Source organism: Alosa alosa, chromosome 19 (genome assembly GCF_017589495.1).
Source record: "Alosa alosa isolate M-15738 ecotype Scorff River chromosome 19, AALO_Geno_1.1, whole genome shotgun sequence".
Lineage (NCBI taxonomy): Eukaryota > Metazoa > Chordata > Actinopteri > Clupeiformes > Clupeidae > Alosa > Alosa alosa.
In genome coordinates, this window is record NC_063207.1 from 14030651 (window position 1) to 14053598 (window position 22948).

Sequence of the window (22948 nt, forward strand, 5' to 3'; positions counted from 1 at the left end):
ACAGACATCATAATACGGCCATTAAGCAATTAGAATCCTATGCCAGGTGTTCAGGCCACCTGCAGCCTCAGGCTTTAAGCATACAATCTGGGTCAATTAAGACTACACATCCTATTCAACTGTTTCCTCTGCCCAAAACTGTTTCAAAATAAAAGCCCCCACTACAATAATTCACTGTTAAACAATTTAACCCTTTAAACTACTGAACTTTTTAACTGTTCAGCCATTGTAACTGTCACTTGTCATCAACTATGACTCCTACCCACTGTAGCTAGTTAGCATTGTTGACATGTTAACATTATTATCATAGTTAACATTTTAACAAAACTGCTAGAAAACATTAGCTAAGTTAGCTAAGTAACATGGTTAACATAGTTAACATTTTTAACAAAACTGCTGAAAAACATTAGCTAAGTAACATGATTAGCATAGTTAACATTTTTTACATAACTGCTAGAAAACATTAGCTAAGTAGCATGGTTAACATTGTTAGCATTTTAGCAAAACTGCTAGAAAACATTAGTTAAGTTAGCTAAGTAGCATGGTTAACATTGTTACCATAGTTAAAATTGTTAGCATAACTGCTAGCAAACATTAGAGCCATTCCAACTTTTAGTTATTGTCAAATATCTACCTATACACAGCCATTAAACTATTTGAATATCAACATTCATTAAACTTTCAGTCTGTCAACAACTTTTAAACTATTTACATTCAACTTTTAAACAGTCTACTCTTAAACTATCATTAAACTATCTATCTATTAAACTAGCTGTCTATCAACAACTTTTAAACTATACGTTTAACTTTTAAACGGTCTACTTTTAAACTATCAACTTTAATTAAGATATGCAACCTCCATTTCTATCCTAGCATCACCGTAGTAACCATCTCTGTATTATCTATTTTAACTATACATGATATTTTACATCACAACTTTTGCATTTTCATGCATTCGTAATTCCTTGGAATTGCATTTCTAGTTATGAATGTCATCGCTTAGCACTAACTTTTTTGCCAAATCAAACTATTTAACAAAATGTTCGGTCCAACCAACACTCTTTAACAGATGACTGGGCTGGAAAAAAATATTGATGAATGTGATTAGAAATCTGCCAGTAATGAAAGGCACACATTTATAAGTCACTTTCTATTCATGACTGAAGAGCTTTGTGTGGAATAATTTAGGTTCAAAGAGATGTTGGTGTAGGGCCAAGAAGTACTCATTTGTGGACCTTTACATTTTATTTAATGTGGTATGTGAGGGATATCCTGAGAGATTATATTCCTTTGTACACTTTATTAAATGCCCTGATTGAAAAAAAAAAATATAATAATGACAAAATCATATCTAAAAACGTATCTAAAAACATACTGGACAAAGAGATTAATAGAATAAATGCTGCCAAAAGCTCACCAGAAGAGAGAAAGTCCAGATGATGGAACAAGTTCATATTAATTTACAGAAATCATTAAGAATGTAGTAAAAGTTATATTAAAGATAGTCTTTGATGGGTTGTTTTGCCTTTTGAATGGCACCCAATTACAGGTAATTTACAGCATTTGGATGCATTGAATACTACAGCTTCTTAGAGGCCGAGCGTACTGTAAGGCAGGTGACTGAGTGAGTACCCTCTGATGTGTTACAGGCATTACTGCTCCATGCAGCAGCCGGTGTGGGAGATGCCGCTCTGAGCAGCTCAGAGTTTTCTTCCATTCTCCATCCTCCCTTCCCTAACGCTGAGGAGTTCTGCTTTGAGCTTTTCATTTTCCTGTAGGGAGAACAAAAAAAATAATGATTAAGAGATAAAAATGTACTGACAATCAGTCGGCCAGGGTTTTTAGTCCCAGGCCTGTCGTTGTGAATCCGTAGCACAGGATAAAAATGTCTGTTAAATACCAGACACTTCCCTTTACTTCTGCTGATCTCATTCAGTATAGTCATGGGTCTTAAAGCAAGGGCATTTTCTATGCCTGAAGCTGAAGTTGTAAACGTTCAAAGCCGTTAGATAAAAAATAATCTTTTTTCAAATCTTAAATGGCCTGGCCCACGCCTGCTTTCCGGCACAGTGCCTTCAGACCTTGAACCCCTGTAATCACTGAGCTTTGAAATGGCAAATTAAACCAGATAGCTGGAGCCAAATATGTCATGACTTCTACAGAACTCCCAACACACCTCCTGCATTTTGGTGTTCTCCTTCTTGAGTTTGACCAGGTACTCAATCTTCTGCCTGTGGTTCTGGTGGCCTACCAGTTTACCGTTCTCCTCCGTTAGGTGATCCACCTGTTTCCTCAGGACCTCCAGTTCCTGTGATGAAGGATGTATAAGAAACATTCTAACACTTCCTACACCATACCATGGGGTATTTTAGTGAGCTATACGAGCACAAAAAGTAGTCAGTTTTAATGACCTGGGCTTAGTATGTTTATCATTGTGTTGAAGTAAAGTTATACTGTGTCAGTAATATTTCAAGCAGACACTCAGAAACACAAACACACACACCTGTAACAGCTGATCGTGCTCCTGGCCCTTGAGGTGCAGGTCTCGAAGCTCAAGACACCGATTCCTCAGTTCACTAGTCAACTCCTGAACACATGTTTGAGACTGGGACAGGGTGACCTCATGATGCTGCAGACTAAACACACACACACACACACACACGCATCTTTACTTACTGTTGAACTACACACAATGCACACACATGTTCAAAGCAGAATGATATTCCTTTCTACGTAAAGCCATCTACCCTTGCACACAAACAAAACAAATCTTACACTTCTTGTGCCTCTTGTAACTTCTGCTCCAGAGAGCTCTGTACATGACAAAAAGAGAGATAGTTGGTGAGGAAATATTTGTGTGTAAACTCATGTGACTGTCTGTCTCGTGGTTAACCTACATACCTTCTCTTTTTTGAGATCTTGCAGCTCCCTTAGAACTGAGTGATAGATAGCATCTTTCAGCTCCTGACTGTAGAATAAAGACCAACAGGGTATTCAACAACAAGTAAGAGATTAAGAGCAGTGTAAACAGGCCTGAGCTCATTTTGTTGGTAATGGAGCTCTGCCAACAAAAGTAAATTAAGACAGACTGAAGTGGTGCTTTTAAGTACTGTATAATTTAAACAAGTCAATGCCTGTCCGGCATTATGTGTATGTGTGTGAGGTATTGACTCACCCCTTGGAATCTTTCGCTTGTGTGTGACCATTCATAGTGTAAAATTGGTCCAGCAGGGTCTGGATTTCTAGCTGAACCATCTCCTTTTCATTCAGCTGTGTCTACACACACACAAACAGATTTGTTTTATCAATCATGCCAAACGGTTGTTTTTATAAACTGCCAAGGAGGGAATAACAGCAAGTGGGAAAATTCCACTGGGTGGGTACTGCTCCAGTGAGTCTTTTCCCACAATGTATCCAACTGAGAGTATCCTGTACTGAACTCCTTTAACTCATTGAGTGCCAAAAGCGTAATATTACGTTTTTCCTTCCCATGCGTTGAGTGCCAAAAACGTAATATTACGTTTTTAGCTTTTTTTTTTTTAAATTACGAAACTAGACACTCTAACACACCTTATATGTGATTTTGGCAACTTTGTGATGAATGGAAAGGAAATATATGACGATCAAAAACTCGCATCGATCGAAAACGCACAATCTGGACATTTTATCATAACTCGGTTGCCGCTTTGGGTCGAATCAGTGACGCTTGCACGTCAGCTCAAAACCAGGCCATTTTCGTGGGTCCATCACTAGGTGGCAGTCTCGCCAGGTCTCGCTGATCACTTCCTGGAAAGTTTACAGGCAACACTTCATATTTCATGAAAGACGTTTTATCTCCATTTCTAGAAAAAAACAGTGATTTTGATGAAAAATCCCAAGCTAAACAGTGGCTAGTTCTCAGGAACAGAGGCGTGTAGAAATACACGGTTTGCACCCACTGAGAGCTTAAAGTCTCACCTTTTAAACGAGCCATTGTATGTGTTCATAGCTATAACACAGAATATGCTGTGGCTGTACAAAAATCATCAACAATGGTCTAGATTGCTGGCACTCTAGGACAAAGCTTCCGAAAACAGCTTGGCATTCAATGAGTTAAAAAAGACGCAATTGATATTTTATCAGAAATTTACATGCACCTTTATACCATAGACAGGCTAGGTGGACAGCAATAGCCTTAAGTCACATTCCATTTGACAAACATGAGCTGAATGATGTCATTGTAGTATCATGGCCTACTGTGTAGTCTAAAGCCCAGTCAACAATGACCTAATTGAATAGCATGTGCCTGACAATGCCTTACTGTGATGATGTTGAGCCCAGTAAAGGATAAATGAACACTAAAGATGGTATGAGGTAAGCTAAAGATGAAACAAACAAAAAGACCTGAAGCAAAAATGATGGAATCGGAGCGGGGAAAAGGTAGATACATGGAGAAATCTGGTCAGCGTAGCAGTGCTCACCTTGAGCCTCTGGATCTCGTTGTTTTTGTCGCTGCGCTCGGCGTTGAGCTCGGCTAGCAGCATCTCCATGGTCGCCATGGAGGAGCGGCGGTTCTCTAGTTCCCTCTCCTGACTCTCCAGCACCTGTGTCAGCTCCATCCCCATGCCCAGGCTACGCGGGGTGAAAGGGGTCTGACCACACACACACACACACAAAAACACCACAGCATAAACACAACTGGGACACCACACACACAAAACACCACAGCATAAACACAACTGGGACAACACACACACAAAACACCACAGCATAAACACACAACTGGGACCACACACACAAAACACCACAGCATAAACACACAACTGGGACCACACGCACAAAACACCATGGGGCCACACACACAAAACACGAAAACATAAACACAACTGGGACCAAACACACAAAACACCACAGCAAACACAACTGGGGCCACACACACACACACAAAACACCACAACATAAACACAACTGGGACCACACACAAAAAACACCAAAACATAAACACAACTGGCTTTCCAGCACCTGCTTCAGCAGCATGGCCAAGCTGGGCAGGGTGTGGCGGGGGCCTGACACCAAACAAACATCACAATAGCATAACCACAACCCCACATCACATGTCATACACCAATAATGTAATATGGCGATATTTGCTTAAGCGTGGTTGCATGCCAGACATGTTTGTTGTTGCCATTGGTCCACATGACCACAAGTTGTATGGTACATTTTGTTTGGTGGACTTAGCTAAAATGATGTGCCTTGTGTAATTATAAGCATATAGCCTTCAGTACATTTTGTTTTTGCAATTTGTGAAGTTCCAAGTTGGGACTAATGAATGCTTGTCTGTCTTTTATACTGGTGGTGGCTACATGTTTTCTGCACTTTTGTAGCTCAGGCTTAGTTAGTGCAGGTTTAAGAAGTGGTCCGGAAGACTCAACTTTTTCTTTACTCAGGAGTCAGGGAAGCGGTGCTAAACCAGAGTAAGGAAGCGTGTGTTGTTTGTTTTGTTTTCCTGTCCTTTTATTGTAGCCGCCATGCTGTATTATTGGTGATCATTTCAGTGTCATTTTAACCATACAGCCTTGTGAAGAGCACCGATCATGAATTGTATCATGGAAGTTTTAAAGCCTTACAATGAATAAATAGATAGGGGGTACTTTGTAATAGTTCGTTTTGATGTATGTGCTACCATGAATTTGACTGGCATTGTGAATTCTGTATGTAAAACTATTTATTCATTGTTTTAAGGGTGGGGGTGTTACGACTGTATGTGTTCCCAGTGATGTATGTTTGTTCCAATGCTGTTTGTCCCTGTTCTCTCCTCCTCTCTACCTCTGCTCAGGTGCTCTGCTTGTAATGACCTTGATTGGCAGCACCTGGTTTGGTGATTCATTGGGAGTTAAAGGCTCCGGGATTCAGTTCCCGAAGAGAGACTTTTGGTGTGGGGACTGCTGGCTGTCTTGCTGCCTCTCAGCCTGGGATTGTGTCTTGTCTTTTGATTTGGACTTTGTGTCACGTCTATGTAGTATTTTGTTATGGTTTGTCTTGGTGTAATAAATCCCACTGGTTGGGTACATTTTAAAAGAGGTGTTATTGTTATTTATTAGGATTTGGGGTCCGTGGTGGGTTTTTGTTCACCCCTAAAGGGCCATGTAAAAGGTGGGGTGTAACAAATGGGGTCTTGTTTCGTCCTGAAGGGACTTATTTTCCGATAATGACCGGCGTTCTATACATTATCCCGCTTATTACACAGCTACTTTCCGAAAGAAAAAGTAAACTCTAGAGGATATGACTTCACATTTATTATGACCGCCGCGCAGCGAAGCAGATTTTTTTTTTTTCTTTTCTTTTTCGCATGCCCAAATTTCCGTCAATGATTCCCGGGACACTGAAAGACCGGGGTACAAGAAAACTTGGTGGGCATGTAACCCCACATGGATAGCATGGAACCATCGTTTTTCGTTTTGATCTGTAGCCCCCCCCCGCTGGACTGGACCCCCCCCGAAAGGAGGGTAGGGCAGATACAGTTTTCTGTGAATATCTCGAAAACCGTAGGGTTTAGGAGGACCATTTTATTTTTTTATGTTGATCTCAAGGGGCCATGTCAACCCATTCCATAACCACTCATTTCATGTATAGCGCCACCTAGTTAAACCCAAAAAAGTAAAAATGAGGTGTTGTAATTGAAGGTATCTGTGACCTAACATAGTCAAAACTACACGAAATTGGAAGTGTAGGATCATTGACACCCTCTGTATGCACGCCAAGTTTTGTGGAATTCCGTTCATGGGGGGCCACACAATAAATTAATTTATGTTACTATACACCAACTGGCCTGTAGGTGGCCAGAGACAGTTTTCTGTGAATATCTCGAGAACCGTAGGGCCTAGGAGGTCCACCTTTTTTTATGCATGTTGGTCTTAAGGGGGCATGTCAACCCATCCCATTACCACTTATTTCATGTATAGCCACCTAGTTAAAAAATTAAAAAAGCAAAAAATTAGGTGTTTTCATCACAATATCTCTGGCTGACAAGGTCAAAACTGCACGAAATTAAAAGTGTAGGATCATTATGACACCCTCCGAATGCATGCCAAGTTTTGTGTGCTTTCGTTCATGGGGGGCCTTACAATAAAATAATTTATGTGTACACTTAGTGACATACACCAACAAGGATTCCCGGGACACTGAAAGACCGGGGTACACAAAACTTGTGCATAACACATAACATAAACATAACACAAACAATCAAGAATTTCTCAGAATTATGAACAGGCAAGATGGAGGTAGGGTTGTATAAAATTAATTTTACATGTGAAATCTATGAACTAATCATGTTTTGGTACTTGAAAAAATGTGCTGGACTGGGCGGCGGTCATATTTTGTACCGCTCTGCGGTACATCTAGTTTGTTATCGTTTCATCTTGGCTTTTGCAGAAACAGATAGTTTGCAACACACGCTGAACTTGAATCAAACGCAGTTCAGAATCAAACACAGTTGATCAACCGTCTGCTTTCACTTTTGAATGAAGTTCCATTGCAAGAAGTAACCAAGCTACTTGCGGAGTGACATGAAAGACGTGAATAAGAAGCACAAAACCCATTGCCATTGACAGCGGTAATTACATGAATATATCTAACTGTAGAACGTTAGATCTCGATGTTAGAACGGAAATCCCATTCAAGTCAATGGAGCGTTCTACTCGCATTGTGAAGAGCCGTGTAATAAGGAATTTTAAAGACTGATACCGATTACGATATTTGAGGATTTCAAAAACCAATAAACGATAAATCATCTGATATTCATTCAACACAATGAAAAAAATTACTCTAATATTTAGCATATTGAGAAGTTCTGATCAAAGTGTGACATTGTGTTTAAATTAGCCTAACTATCTGGTATCATAATGAAAGGCTAAATTATGAAATAATTATGAAAAAAAAGCGTCAGGTCTTCTTGTCTGTGGTAAACACACGATAACTTTCAAGGTATGTACTTTATGCTTTATAATGTTTTTTTTGGTGTTAACCGCATTAAACAATGCAATTGGAAATATTTGTGTGATTGGAAAGGGAAATAGCAAAATGTAACATCATGTAGCTAACCAGACTTACATTTCACTGCTTGTTATATACTAATATAACTATGTATGTGATGAATAAATCTCTCTGAATGTCCACACTCTCATATTGCATATTGCCTGCGTTGCATCGGCAGAACAGCTCCATTGTGTGTTGATTTTCATTTCAGCACCCATGTTAACAGTTAACAGCAGTCACACGGTCTTCATAACCGCGGCTATGACCCAGCTCGAACCGCGCTGCAACCGCGACCCAGCTAGAGAATACAAGGGATGCCTATTTTTCTGTTTTAAGCGACCGGTTCTATGCAGAAATGTATTGAAAATAAAAAAAAAAACACTTGATAGTCATAATTTGTTTAAAAGGGGAAGTGAAGGCAACATGTGTACTATAAAGGAGCAAAAATAGGTTAACCACCAACCAGACTCAGAAAAGGAGTCAATATTGCCCTTTTACACAAAGAGAACAGCATTAAACAGTGATACTTTGGCCCTAGCTATGGCACAACTAGCTGGGGCACCTGCACCATACGCTGGCGACCCGGGTTCGATTCCTGCCACGTGGTCCTTTCCAGATCCCACCCCGACTCTCTCTCCCACTCGCTTCCTATCATTCTCCACTGTCCGGTCACATTAAAGGCATAAAAAGCCCAGGAAGGAATAACAGCAAGTGGGAAAATTCCACTGGGTGGGTACTGCTCCAGTGAGTCTTTTCCCACAATGTATCCAACTGAGAGTATCCTGTACTGAACTCCTTTAAAAAGACGCAATTGATATTTTATCAGTATTTTACATGCACCTATATCCCATGGACAGCAATAGCCTTAAGTCTGTCACATTCCATATGACAAACATGAGGTGAATGATCTCATTATAGTACCATGGCCTACTGTGTAGTCACACACACACACACACAATATATCAATATACGTCCAACAAGACACAGAATCATCATATACTGAAGAACCATGTGTATACTGACTTCCTGGTGACTCTCTGCCCTCACAAATAGTGATAACAGCAAAAATCTGAGGTAACAGCCAAGATTAATTGGCACCGGGCATGTGTAGTCTAAAGATAAACTAAATCAATGGGAATTAACAGGGCGTGACAAAATGAATGACAAGCAAACACATACAGGTACTTTCACAGACAGAGTGTGATAACAGTACAGTGAGCTATCGCTCTTACCCGAGGCAGGGATTTAGGCGTGTCCGTCTGCTGTGGGGGTTCACTGATGAGCGTCTTCTCCTTGTTCAGCTGTTCAGTCTGCTCACTTACCTGTATTCACAGACAGTAGGTTATGGGTTGACAGCGTTCAAGGACATTCCAACACCAACAAACACCAACACCAACACCAACACCAACACAACACCAACACCAACAACAACAACAACAACAACAACAACCACCTACCTGTGGAATACATAAAGTTTAGGACTAAGATTAACCTGATCACGGAGGGTTTTGATAGTGGCCTCTCGGTCAGCGACCTGGTCCTGGGCAGCTTGGAGGAGAGTGGTCTGCTCATCAAAGACCTTGGTGAGACGTTCTACCTCCTCTGTGGCGTAAGCCAGGCTGTCCTGCAGCATCTCTGTCTGAGGACCACCCACAAACAAATAACACGGGGTCAGAAAACTGCAGAAAATCCCAGGCTCAGCTCGAGTATATTTGGTCCAGTAAGTTGAATTTTGATGAAGCAGAGCTAGACAAGAAGTGCAGTCTTGTAGTACATTTATGTTTGAAATCTAACAATGTACAACCTGTTTCCAAAAACGTTGGAACACTGTGTAAAATGTAAATAAAATCATCTGCAAATCTTCTGAACCCATTCAGTAACAAAAAGGACAGACACACAAACAACATATCTAATGTTGAAGCGGACAAATTTGAATATTTCATGTAAAATATCTGCTCATTTTGAATTTGATGCCAGCAACATGTCTCAAAAAAGTTGGGACGGAGGCAACAAAAGGCTAGAAAAGTTTTGTAATGCTGAAGAAAACACAAGGCGGAACATTTCATAACTAATTAGATTAACTGGCACTAAACGGAATTCTGTGCAATAGAATAGCTCCACCGTAAAAGAGTCCAGGTGCTAAATTGCCTGCCTGCAGTCCAGACCTGTCAGATTGTGTATATTATGGAACGTGAAACATGATTACAAAGACCACAAACTGTCAAGCAGATGAAATCCTATATTGGGTAAGAATGGGACATTTACTTCTCAAATCTCCAGCAACTGGTCTCCTCAGTTCCCAAACATTCACAGACTGTTTTTAAAGAAGAGGAGAAGCAACACAGTGGTTAACATGCCCCTGTGTAACCTTTTTTGAGTTGTGTTGCTGGCATAAAATCCAAAATAAATGTAAAAAAAAAAAACATACCGGTATCTGTTTCAACAATTGATATGGTGTCTTTACACTGGTCTCAATTAAATATAGGGTATTCATGATTTGCAAATCATATCATTCTGTTTTTATTTACATTTTATGATCAACGTTTTTGGAAATGGGGTTGTACACTGCGATTCAGGTTAGAAGTTTAAGTCCTCATAAATACCTAATGCGGACTTCTTGATGACAATAATCAATTTGGACTCTGTCTGGCATTATAAATAATCAAAGTGTCACTCAAAGGACACAGAAGCTGCAGAGAGTACTGCGTGTCCTGGCTCACTCCAAGTTTTTCCATCACTATTCTAAAATTACGAAGCACCCAACACTGGCAGCTCTTTCTGAAGAGATCCTCTTTGTGGAGCGTTCTCTGGCTCACCTCTATGCGCTCAGAGGCCACCCGTCGCTCTGAGGCCTCCTGGAGCTCATTCATCTCCATCTGCACCTGGCCAACGCGCTCATGCAGCTTCTCTCGCTCCGAGCACGCCATGCCATACTTCACCTGCAGCACAAACACACACACACATACAAACATTAAACTTCCAGAGATTTTTCTCAGGTAGGCAACACTGATGGTACTGAGGTAAATGATGATGAATTCTTAGAATATATTCAGAAATAAATGTGCAAAACTAGTCATTGTGGATAAGTGTCTTCTAAATACCTGTAATTATAACCAATAAAAACATCCATGTTACATCTAGTCTTGTGAATTAATGTCATCAAGTAATATTGTGTGATGTGCTCTAGTAGCACAGTATACACCCACCGAGATGTCCTTCAGGTCCCCAGTCAGCAGGCTGATGTTCTGCTCCTTCTCTCCCAGTTCACTGCGCAGGTCTCTGGTCTGATTGATCAGATCCAGCACTACACCCTACGGACCACACATACACACACACACACACACACACACAAACAATCAGTGTACTAATGACGGAAAAGGTCTACAATGGTTTCAACACTAAAAGAATGTAGTATAACCCAGTATAATTCCTCCATTCTTTTATAGCCTTTAAAAATTATGATAGTCCTGTTCTACAGAAACGGTGCACAATGTTAGGGGTGGGAGGCAGAGTTCACCCACTTTGTCTTGCTCAATCTTCTGCTCCAGACTGGCCACAGCTGCATCTGAAGTAGCCACCCTCTGCTCCAGGGTCCTGATGCTCTCCACCTAGAGCACACACACACACACACACTTTTGGCCTCCAATATCCAAAATACTGCTCAGCTAAACAGACTGATTCATATGTAGACATCCACACACCTGCTGCTGGTTCTCTGTGGTCAGCATCTGCACTTGTTTTCTCAAAAGAACATTTTCCTCCATAGACTGCACTAGCTCCCTAGAGAAAGGGTAGAGAAAAAGTTTCTCAAAATAGAGAAAAGGAGTTCCATATTATGGGCAATATATCATGGGGTATGTGTATGTGTCTGTATGTGGTGGGAAGAGGTCAGGTGAAGAGCTCACTTTGAAGTGCTCTCATTGCTCTCCTTTAGCTGTGAGGCCAGACCGGATGCATGCTCTCTCTCCAACTGCAAGGAGCTCTCCAAGTCCTAAACACACACACACACACACACACACACACACACACAGACAGACAGACAGACAGACAGAGAGAGAGAGAGAGAGAGAGAGAGAAAGAGCACTGAACAAATCCAATAAAGCCATTTTGCTTAATCTTAGGATTAAAAAGTACCCAAAACACAAAACAATGGGAACTTTGTTGTCAATCCAAGTAGTGCGCTGATACCAATTTGCATTGTGATAGACTGTATTCATACCCCTATGTATTGGAGGTTTGTGTGTATGTGTCTGTCTGTGATGTGCTAGATCCCGCTGGATGAAATTATCTGGGCATGTGCGTTGATTCATAAGCACGAGTGTGTACATGCGTTAAAGGCGCTCTAAGCAATGTTGGATAACGTCACTTCTGTTGACATTCAAACAAAACAGAGAGCTAGCTCGCTACTCTCTCCTGTGCAATTGAAACTCTCCTAAACGCGCATCTCGTTGTTGATAGGCTGGAACAGTTTGTTATGTTTTTTTTATGGTCCAGGTTGGACTAGGTTGTTTTTGTTGCCGTTTTTTGGAGCCTGGGATGTCCACAGAGATTGCGTTTTTTTACAGTGTCAGGGCACAGGCAGCTAGAGCTAGCTGATGGTGAAGTAATGTTTGCTGTAAGTGACAAAAATGTAAAAAAAAAAAATATTTTAGAAACCGCGCAACATCGCTTAGAGCACCTTTAATGAGTGAGAGTACATTTGTGCATTAGAGTGTGCGGGAGCCCACATGTGCATGCACACGTCTTCATGGGTGTGTGTGTTTTTGTTTATGGACCCTTTCAAGAGAGTTCCATTATCAGCATCATAGTTGGCCCCACAAGACTTCCTTTTTAACATTCCATATGTTATCTTAATGTAGAGGAAGTAGATTGGGGCCCAAATAGAACGTTCAAGCATTGTTTTTGTTTTTATTGATGAAAGGGTCTATATGTGAGCCCAGGGTGAGTAATGTAAAGCTCACGCTGATTGTGGCCTGCTGGCGAGCGCTCTCCTGTCTGCTGTCCTCCAGCTGCTGCCGGTACTGATCAGCCTCAAACTTGGCCTCTGCCTGCAGGGTGTCGTACGCGTCCTGAAGTGCCCTCTGCTGCTCCAGCACCTGTTCAAACTCCAGCCTGAGCCCAACCAGAGGGTCAGCACGTGTGCGCGCGAGAGAGACAGAGAGAGACAGACAGACAGACAGAGAGACAGAGAGACAGAGAGAGAGAGAGAGAGAGAGAGAGAGAGACAGACAGACAGACAGAGAGAGAGAGAGAGCACAGGGTAGGTAGACAGGTGAGAGAAAAGTGATTTTTAGTGGCAAGGAGGGGGGGGGGGGGGGGGGTCTTCAAAGGAAAGATGTGTGTGTGTGAACTTGGTGTGAACTATGTGTGTGTGTGTCATACTTGACTTGATCCAGCTGCAGCTGTGTGCTGATGAGGGAGCTTGACAAGCGAGCGGTCTCCTGCTCCTGGTTCGTGTGTTGGCTCAGCTCTTCCCGGGCGGAAGCCAGCTCCTTGTCCGAGGACTGCAGCACCACCCTCAGGTCAGACACTTCACTGTTCAGGACTGCGGGGGTCAAAGGGCAAAAATCACACCACTTCCAAAGAATACAGCTCTGATGTGTGGCCACCGCACTAATGATTCAAATCAATGCATGATTGAAATTTGTTCAGCTCCAAAGAGGAACTTAATTTATGTTTTTATTAATGATCAATTGCCAGCTCTTCCGTGTGTGTGTGTGTGTCTCACTTTCTGTAGATCTTTTCTCCTCTGAGAGCTGTTGCTCCAGGCTGGCGATGGTCTGCTCTAGGCTGGCCTGTTCCTGGGTCCAGGAGTTGCGCTCTGCAGCAAACAACTGAACAGAGAGCCCACACAGCTAAGCAGAATGAAAGGGTGTGCCTGTCACAGACCATGCTGCGTTGTGCTGAGCATGTGATCACATTCTTATTTTTTTTTTTTTCTGATAAAGCCACACACTGATCTGAAGCCACATTCAGACAGATTAAAGACACATTTAAAAGACGAAGTTAAACTTCTCAACTTTTGAAGCAAGGCAATTGCTGGATGTCTAAACGGAGCTTGAAAAAAAAAAAAAAAGAATGTAGTCCATAACATATAAACACATATGTGTGCTTATCTAACGTGTGTGTTTAACAGAGTTGTTCCATTGATTCTTGACCAATCTGGAGGTTCAGCACGTGACTGGCTGAAGGCTGTAAAGGGAGCTAATGATGTCCCGTACCTCTTCCCTGCGTCCAGACTCCTCTGTTGACGTGGCGATCTGCTCCTCCAGCTTGCTGATCTGCTGCAGAAGCCTCCTGCTCTTGGTCTCCTCATCGTCCAGCTGGTTCTTCACACTCACGGCATTCTCCTGAGGATGGAATCGATCTGCGAGTCTGTTCTTCATATAACAACTCACATACTTTCTTTGGCAGACAACAAAACTGATTGGTGGTACTCTGCTTGTGGGTAAAATCAAAGATCTGGGTCCAAGAGCAATGACCCACTCTTAATCAGCATGAAGTCAGTTGCCATCGGTATTCCTTTGAGGATAGCACAAACCTGTATTCGTTTGTTTATGTGTGTGTGTGTGTGTGTGTGTGTGTGTGTACCTGCATGAGCCTGAGCTCCTCTGCCAGGGCCTCACAGGCCAGCTCGTTCATCTCCACAGGGGGCTGCTCGTTCTGCAGACCCTCCGGGGTTTCTGGCGGCTCCCCGTGGCCGTTCAGATGTTCTGGGCTGGACAGCGGCACCAGGCGGTTACGCAGGTTATACGTTCTGGTTGGGGTGGTCAGGATCTGGTGGGAGAGACAAGAAGGCAAGAAGGGGGTACATCTGTGAGCTGGATACAAGACAAATGCTGAACATTAAGTATTTCCTTCATTGTAAGCATACTTGTAATAATTAGGGATAAGCTCATAAAGAAATGACAGGGTGAGGAAAATCAGGAAATGAGGTTAACCAGGAAATTGTGTTCATGCTTGATTCTTTCTACCTTGAGTGTCTCTGCATGCATCTTGTTCAACTGAGACACCTCCTGCTTGGTGTGGGCCTTGGTGGCTTCCAGAATATTCTCCAGGTGTTTGTTGGACTTATCCAAGTACCTCTTCTCTGCCTCCATCTCTGATAACTGTTTTCTGCAAAGAAGTGGACACAGTCCAGTGTAACGGAGAAAAACGCATACTATGCATGAGTGAGTGAGGCCAATGTAGCTATTCATGCCAAACTCCATTGGGTCCAAAAGGCTCGTCTTACTTGGTGACTTGTTTGTACTCCTCGAAGGCCTGCACCGTGGCAGTCAGCTCTGACTGCTTCTGCATAAACTGGGCCTTCAGCCTCTCCATGGAAACCGTTGACATAGTCTCTGCAGTGACTGGCGTAGAATATGCGGGGGGAGCTATGGAACAGTAGAAACAAAACAGTTAACTAGTAAACTAGTACTTAAACTGATTGAAGATGAACATCATGTACTGTATGTGTATATGGCTGTGTAGGGTTATTTTCCTACTTATGTTTGATATATATACAGAATTTGCCTTGATGTATGGGTCTTCAGAATGCCTAAACTCTGTGCATGTCTGAAAAACAACAGTTCCTCATTTTATCCAATACGTGTGAAAGTGGTTGCTGACTTTCTCGTTTAAACCAGCTTACAGATGTGAGACAACCCAACCACAGTTTAACAGAAAAACTATACTGATATTGCTTGTGTGCATTATTTATGTGTTTTCATGCACACGTCAGCCTCAGAAGCTGTGTGATACCGTCTGTCTTACCACTGGCGTCTCTGGCTGGTTTTTCAGCCTCGACGACTTTGTGAAAGGCCTCCTCCAGCTCGGTGGTGCACTGCTCGGCAGCGACTCGCGCGGTCTTCACCGAGTCCAGCGCCCGCAACGAGCGCACCTCCTCCCTCAGGCTGAAGTTCTCCGCCGCATACCGCATCATACGCGGGTGGTGCTCCAGCTGAGTGGGAGGTTGGGAGAGAAGGGGAAAGAAAAGATTTAAAAAAAAAAAAAGGGCTCAATGAACAGGGTTATGGGAGGGTAAACAAGAGGCGAGAGAGAGAAAGAAAAAAACTGTCTACTCATAATTTTATTTACACTAGCAGCTATTTCATTAACATTTTTCTCTACTATATTTCTTGTGTGAGTTTGATGATGCACCATTTAAAAGACTATTACAACACTCTAAAGGAGTGAAATTACCATGTCAAAACAAGACCAATATCCTCAATATGAAAACAACCTGAGGCTATTTGATTTCTTTAACAGAGATGTCCTATATTCTCTTTGAGGTTACGTTTCATCATGAATACGGTTTTCTTTGTTCCACCAGTGTAGCGCTGTGGGTCAGACCTGGTCTCGGAGGACGCTGATCTCCTGCTGGAGCTGCTGCAGTTGGCTCTGGCTCTGTTCCTCCGAGAGCTGTGTGCCCTTCAGCTTCTGCTCCAGCCGAACGATGTGGTCCTCGCGGAACTTCACGATCATGCGGTTGGACTGGACGAACTTCTCCTTCTGGGCCCAGGCCTCCTCCAGCTGGCCCAGCTTCTGCTGCAGCACCTGAGGGACCGAGGCAAACCAGTCACCGTGACTGCAGTTATGGGACCTGATGCAAGACTCATGGGACTAAGCCAGCTGGAGCGGTCAAATCAATTCCAAAGCGCTTTTAGTTGCACTGAAACGGATCTCTCCACATGGGTATTCGTTACTGAGACATGGAGGACTTGACATAAGCCTTCTGCACAAAGCACATAAGGTGTTGAGTAAGTTAGTAGTAAGTAACTTTTATTTATATAGCGCATTTTTCTATGCCCAGAGGGCAACCCAAAGCCCTCCACATACAAGACACTGACACACAGAACAAAAGATGCCGGACGGAGCGGCATAGTCCCCAGCGTACCCTTGACACCAAGACATACAAGACAGACAACAAACAAATAAACAAATAATAAAAATTAAAAAAGACAATAAATTAAAAAAGAAAAATTCATGTTCAATTAGTCCAATTGGTTGCATCCAACCGGCTGAAAAATGTCCCAGGGCAATGATGACTTGATGACTGTGTGAAACTGTGCACAGCTCTGTCTTTATAACTGATGTAATAAAGTGTGAGTGAGGGGACACAACGCAACGCAAGTGTGAGTGAGGGGACACAACGCAACGCAAGTGTGAGTGAGGGGACACAACGCAACGCAAGTGTGAGTGAGGGGACACAACGCAACGCAAGTGAGGGGACACAACTCAAGCCAGAAGTGTGAGTGAGGGACACAACTCACGCAAGTGAGGGACACAACTCAATCCAGTGAGTGGACACAACTCAACGCAAGTGTGAGTGAGGGGACACAACGCAACGCAAGTGTGAGTGAGGGGACACCGTACCTTCTTCTCATCCTCACATCTCTTCCACAGGATCACCGCGACCTTGAACTGCTCCCTGAAAGACAGCGTCTCCTGGGCATCCGGGGAGCCTGTGGGCAGGACGTACCCATCAGTGGACACATACACTTTTACTTACGGTCCCAGCCTGGAGAGCTTTGTTTAACATGCGCTTTGATGAATAACTAATGTGTTGTTCTCTCGTGTTATTTTAAGCTGTATTTATCACAGCGCTGCTAGAGATGCCCTGAGCTGAACACAAATAAGATTGGCTGAACACACCAGGCAAAGCAGAGCCGGGAGGGATTAACCGATAGAAATGAAGAAACTGACAAATGGAATCCCAAACTACATACCGGTAGTTTCAATAAACCACATTGAGTCACATTCTTGTGTCCTCTGCACAGACGTGTATGAAACTTATATTTCACATGTCTCCCTTAATTCATGTACATATCATATGGGATCATAGAGAGCATGATAGAGTGTGTGTGTGTGTTGTGTGTTGTACCGATATAGAGTTGGGGTCCTCCTGGGGCACTGTCCACGGCCTGGTGCCTGTGAGAGAGCATCGCTTGGGCCAACTGCTCCTTCAGCTTCTTTACCTCAGCCTGCAGCTGTCGCACATTCCCCTGCGTGTCCTCGTTAATCATGGCCTAAGACACAACCAAAGCAAAACCTTTACATTCACAGTAACACGCACGCACACACGCAAGAGCATTCGGACCCGTATCACCTGATTCAAAAACAGCTTCTATACACAAGCCATCAGGATAGTGAACAGTCATTAACTTTTACGCAAACACCACAACACAATTTAAAAGCTTACGCATTCCAAATGACTGGAACAACACCTTCTACAGTATTTACCGTTTACAGTGGTTTTACTGTCTGCACTGTTTACCATTGCCAATTTAGTTATATCTTTAGATCTTACTTCTTTGCGCTTAGGCAAGTCAAGTTTATTTATACAACGCATTTCAGACACAGGGTTAATTCCAAAGGACCAAAGGACACCAGGCCTTCTCTGTTGCTGCTCGCTGGCTCTGAAATTGGACTCCCTTCCAATGTTAAGTCAAGCCTTACCTTAGATAGTTTTAAAATCTAATATAAAGACCCTTAGCTTAGCTTTTAATATACTCAAATCAAATTCCATGATTTTATTAAGTCCATTCTTAATTAATTTGTTTCTTCTTCTTCATGAATTATATATTATTATTACTATTATTAAATCATCATTATTATCATCATCATCGTTATTATTGCTATTTTATTATTTCTAAAGCACTTTGGGTCAACCATGTTGCGCTGACAGTGCTACAAATAAATTGGCTTGGCTTGACTTGACAAAAAGTTGAGCTGGCTCTGATATGAGTCACCTTTCTTTAATAGGCTACGTAGACTGTGTGAGCATTCAATAGCATACTAGTAGCATAACTAGTAGCATAACTAGTAATGTCTTTTGTTGTTGCATTAAATGAGAAACTTGATAACAGTATATGAACTGTGCGTAGGCTACAGAATGTATTTTGAACTGCCCAGATCGCAGTGGCCCATGTGCGCTAGGCATGGTGCTAGCGATAGGTAGAGAGCCATAGAAACAACCAAACATTCTATCAAATACTACGGAATTTTGTTATTGATAATAAATAAATTAATCCATTCATTCATTCATTCATCCATCCATCCATCCATCCAATCATTGACTGTTCCATGAGTGAAACCTATGTCAAACATTTTGGTACTTCAAATGAATGTACTAAATCATGAAAAGACACAAAAACACTCCAGATACAGCCATTGTAACATATACAATTAAGAGATCATAGCCAATACTTCAAACACACAATTGGACATTAATGTCAATTTGATACATGACAGTAAGTTGCCTTTGTAGAAGAAATTCTCCTCTGACCTTGTTCTTGATAAGTTTGGCCCTCTGGGCAAACTGTAATGTGGACCATGTCTCGCCAAAGCACTTGGAGCCAGGATGCACATTAGCAATTATGTATGTCTTTGCATTCCCACCCAAAGAATCCTGTAACACATGTACGTAAATATTCAAATTTATGCAAACAATCACATACCGGTCCTTTTTTTTGTTGTTCAAAGTTTCTCTTTAAAAAAAAAAAAAAACTACAGGTAATTAGGGTGTTTATGTCCCAAACAAAATCAGTTTTAGAACTTTAGACCAGATCTGGCAGTAACAGTTATGTATCATATGCTAAATTTCTAGTGATGAACTAAGCTGTGTTTGAACCCACCTTCAGCAGAAAGGTAAGCTTTGAGTCACGGTAGCAGATGTGTCGGGTCTTCCCATTGGACACATCCACCAGCGCCATGATCACCTGACCCAAGCACATCAGAGAGCGGTTGATGCTGCTCGCTTCCTGAAGGACACAACCGAAAAGACGAAACGGTTAGATAGATCACCCCTTTCTTTCACTGGTACCTAACAATAAAAACACACACACACACACGCTTCATGGTGCCATAAACAAAATGTTCCATGATTTTTTTAATTTATTTTTTTATTATGAACACCAGTCACTATGGACCTTTTCAAGAGAGTTCCATTATCAGCATCATAGTTGGCCCCACAAGACTTCCTTTTTAACATTCCATATGTTATCTTAATGCAGAGGAAGTAGGTTGGGGCCCAAATAGAACGTTCAAGCATTGTTTTTGTTTTTATTGCTGAAAGGGTCTATACAGTATTCCCACTGATGCCAACTCGCCTTTAAGCGGGACCCCTCAGCGTGCGTGTCTTTCTGTCGCTCTGACCCAGCCAGGTCCACCAGGTTGAGCTGCGATGACCGGATGTTGACCACCTCCCTGTCTGTCTCCTTGGACTCCAGAGTCATGGTGAAAACGGCGTGAGAGCGAGACGATTCACGGTTCATAGAGGTGGAGGCCACGCGGCGGTTACGCCAGCCCATGGACAGCACCTGGGAGGCAACGAGAAGGACATACAATCAGGACATACAATGACAAATGTAGTGTTTTTAATTATTGTTTTAATGCGGTAACCATGATCAAGTTTGGCAATATCACTAATCTATGCTGATTAAGGGAGGGATCAACATGTACATTAACATGCACATTAACACACACACTAGTTTGTCAACACCAAAACCAGAGATTTAAGTAATTCAGAGATGGCAGCTAATTTATGTTCATGGAAATGTATAAGATGACTTTGAGAGGTAGCAGGCTTCTTCCTATTCCTTGCCCATTTCACATTAATTGCATCATCACAGGTTTCCTGTCTAAATGTCTAAAACCTGACAAAGTGACAACCTGTCCTGACAAACTCAGACCAGCAGTACCTGATAGGCCTCTGCGGCAGAGGTGACAAATTTTTCCACGGCTCCCTCCACAAAGACACCTTTCTTGATGTTCTCCCTGAGGAAGAGGCTGGCTGACGCGCTGTCCAGCAGGTCATAAATCTGCTCGTTGTAAATCTCAATGAAAGAGCACTTGCACAGGAAACTCTTCAAGTTCCCTGACTGGAAGAATGAGACAATGAAAATGACAATGAAAAACTCATCCTAGCATCTAGCAATAGTCCTTTAGCAACTACTAAAATACAGCAAACATACAAAACACAGAAATATATTAGGAACTTTACTGTGTGAGTGTGTGCACTACTGATTTAGCATAGATTTTAGGATACTTCAGGCATTTATGGATAATTAAGTTGTCTTTACATCTTCATGGTAATGCTTTGTCATGCACATATTGTCAAAGTGTATTAAACAGCTCCAGAATTCATAGAGTGCTGATGAAAAGATGATAAGCCACTGACAGCAGCAGTGAACATGCTCCAGTCTAAAGGAGAAGTCTACCGTAATTTCCCAACTATTAGGTTTATACATTGATTTTGCTGAATTTCTTCAGCTATGAGGTTAATACACAGGGGCAGTTAATATGGTATTAATGTTTTTTTTTTTTACTTGCATTAAAAACTGTCCTGCGGTTTATGCACAATGCGGCTAATACACAGAAAATTACTGTAGTCACCTTTTCCACTTCTCTGTTAATGAGGAAGAAGAGATACTCAAAGCTACGTGGTATCACACCCCTCTGGTCATCTGAGAAGCTGTCACATTCAGATGGACCTACACAACACAAACATTCAGTTAAGGATAACATATTGTCTGCAATTTGACTATCAGAGGTCTCTTTTAGCACATTGTATTAATACTATGAGGCACTCACCAAGCATTGTGAAGGTTTTCCCAGACCCTGTCTGTCCACTAAAAAGCCAACACAAAATGAGTATGTGTGCCACAGGTCATTAATATTATCAATAGGTAGCGATAATGAATTATCATACATAAACACTTACTAGGCAAATATGGTACCGTTGTAGCCATTGATGCAGGACTCCACAATGTTTTTGGCCACACTGGAGAACACAGCCTCCTGTTTGATGTGAATACAATGGACTATAAAATATAGGTTTGTCCCTTTCTTTTTGATCACTCTCGGGCTGGTGGAAGTACAGTTCACATTCTTACTCGAGCTGTGGCTTACCTGTGTGGTGTCCATATCTGCAACATGGTCATAAGTGAAGGTGCGTGGCTCAGGCTTTGAGTGTAGACGGATGGTGTTGGAGGATGTCACAGTTAAACACAAATTCTGGTCGCCGTCTGTAGTCAGTCCCGTGCCTTCGGTCAAAGGACGTATGCGGACAAACACCTTAATGGCATCACCATCTCCGCTTTAAATTAAAGAGTGAGGTAAAGCAGATTTAGTGGAAGTGTTGATTAGGTCATTGAAAACCTCTTTGTTGTCAAGACCAACCAAGAGTGACATTTTAGTAAGTATTTTATTTAAGAAAAAAGCAACATCTGTCACCTTTAACTTCAAGATTACGACAACTAAATGAGTCATTCATCTTGCGACATGACACTTACTTTTTAGACATTCTCTGTTACAACTTACAGTTGCTTTCTTAACAACAGTAGCTAACATGGCAACAGGTAAGATAATACAGAACATATTGCTAACGTTAGCCGTAAAACTTACCTGTTCCCGTTGAGAGGCAGCGTAGTATCTCCGCTACCTAAGGAGTAGATGGAGATGTATGTGACACAGTGGACAGAAGTTCAACATGAGCCCACTGCTTCTTATACAAATACAGCATGCTAACAATGTCAAATGTTATTGCTATTATAACTACCCAGCAACTCTTTAATTGCTCCAAAAACAGTACGCGTCCTGGCTACCGTGGCTAGCAAATTAGCTATCGTATATCGGTGTTGTTTACAGTCGTCTAGAGGGTTTAGCTAACAGACCCATCAATTTCCTAGTGAAACAGCATTAATCGGTAAAAATAGCGGACTTACCTTTCCCCTTTGTACTCATGTTGAAACCTCCACTAGCGACATCGATTTGATATCCTCAAGTAAAACAAAAACTTCTTACAACAGACTTCAAAATTGGCGCGGGTGAGTCACTTGCTCTACTTCCGTGGGACCTTTCCTCTGGTCTCGAGAACTGTTGTCGCCAACTAGCGTTCAATGGATAGACATTACGTGTCTGCAGTGACATGTACCACCTTGTTGCCTCT

General features: G+C 42.1%; 1 protein-coding gene across 1 annotated transcript; it reads right to left on the reverse strand.

Moving 5' to 3' along the window:
* Positions 1 to 1150: 1150 nt before the first annotated feature.
* On the reverse strand, positions 1151 to 22855 carry kif15 (kinesin family member 15). The gene is made up of 35 exons (XM_048228696.1): positions 22725 to 22855; positions 22405 to 22441; positions 21910 to 22096; positions 21722 to 21798; positions 21592 to 21629; positions 21394 to 21491; positions 20700 to 20879; positions 20109 to 20318; positions 19635 to 19760; positions 19286 to 19408; positions 17882 to 18026; positions 17374 to 17462; positions 16351 to 16554; positions 15772 to 15958; positions 15251 to 15392; positions 14991 to 15132; positions 14608 to 14793; positions 14238 to 14366; positions 13745 to 13850; positions 13399 to 13561; positions 12978 to 13128; positions 11922 to 12007; positions 11718 to 11796; positions 11538 to 11624; positions 11223 to 11327; positions 10833 to 10955; positions 9509 to 9655; positions 9249 to 9338; positions 4461 to 4631; positions 3176 to 3276; positions 2902 to 2968; positions 2776 to 2813; positions 2504 to 2636; positions 2177 to 2308; positions 1151 to 1772 (listed from the first exon to the last, which is right to left on the reverse strand). Exons 1-35 carry the CDS (start codon positions 22741 to 22743, stop codon positions 1701 to 1703), a joined length of 4170 nt encoding a protein of 1389 aa, XP_048084653.1. The 5' UTR covers positions 22744 to 22855; the 3' UTR covers positions 1151 to 1700.
* Between the last annotated feature and the right edge of the window lie 93 nt (positions 22856 to 22948).

Coding starts and splice junctions, on each gene's coding strand:
- kif15 (XM_048228696.1), bottom strand. Junction 12,008..12,977: donor GCCAGCAGGCCACAATCAGC/GTGAGCTTTACA, acceptor GTGTGTGTTTAG/GACTTGGAGAGCTCCTTGCA. Junction 9,339..9,508: donor TCAAAACCCTCCGTGATCAG/GTTAATCTTAGT, acceptor CTGTGAATACAG/GTAAGTGAGCAGACTGAACA.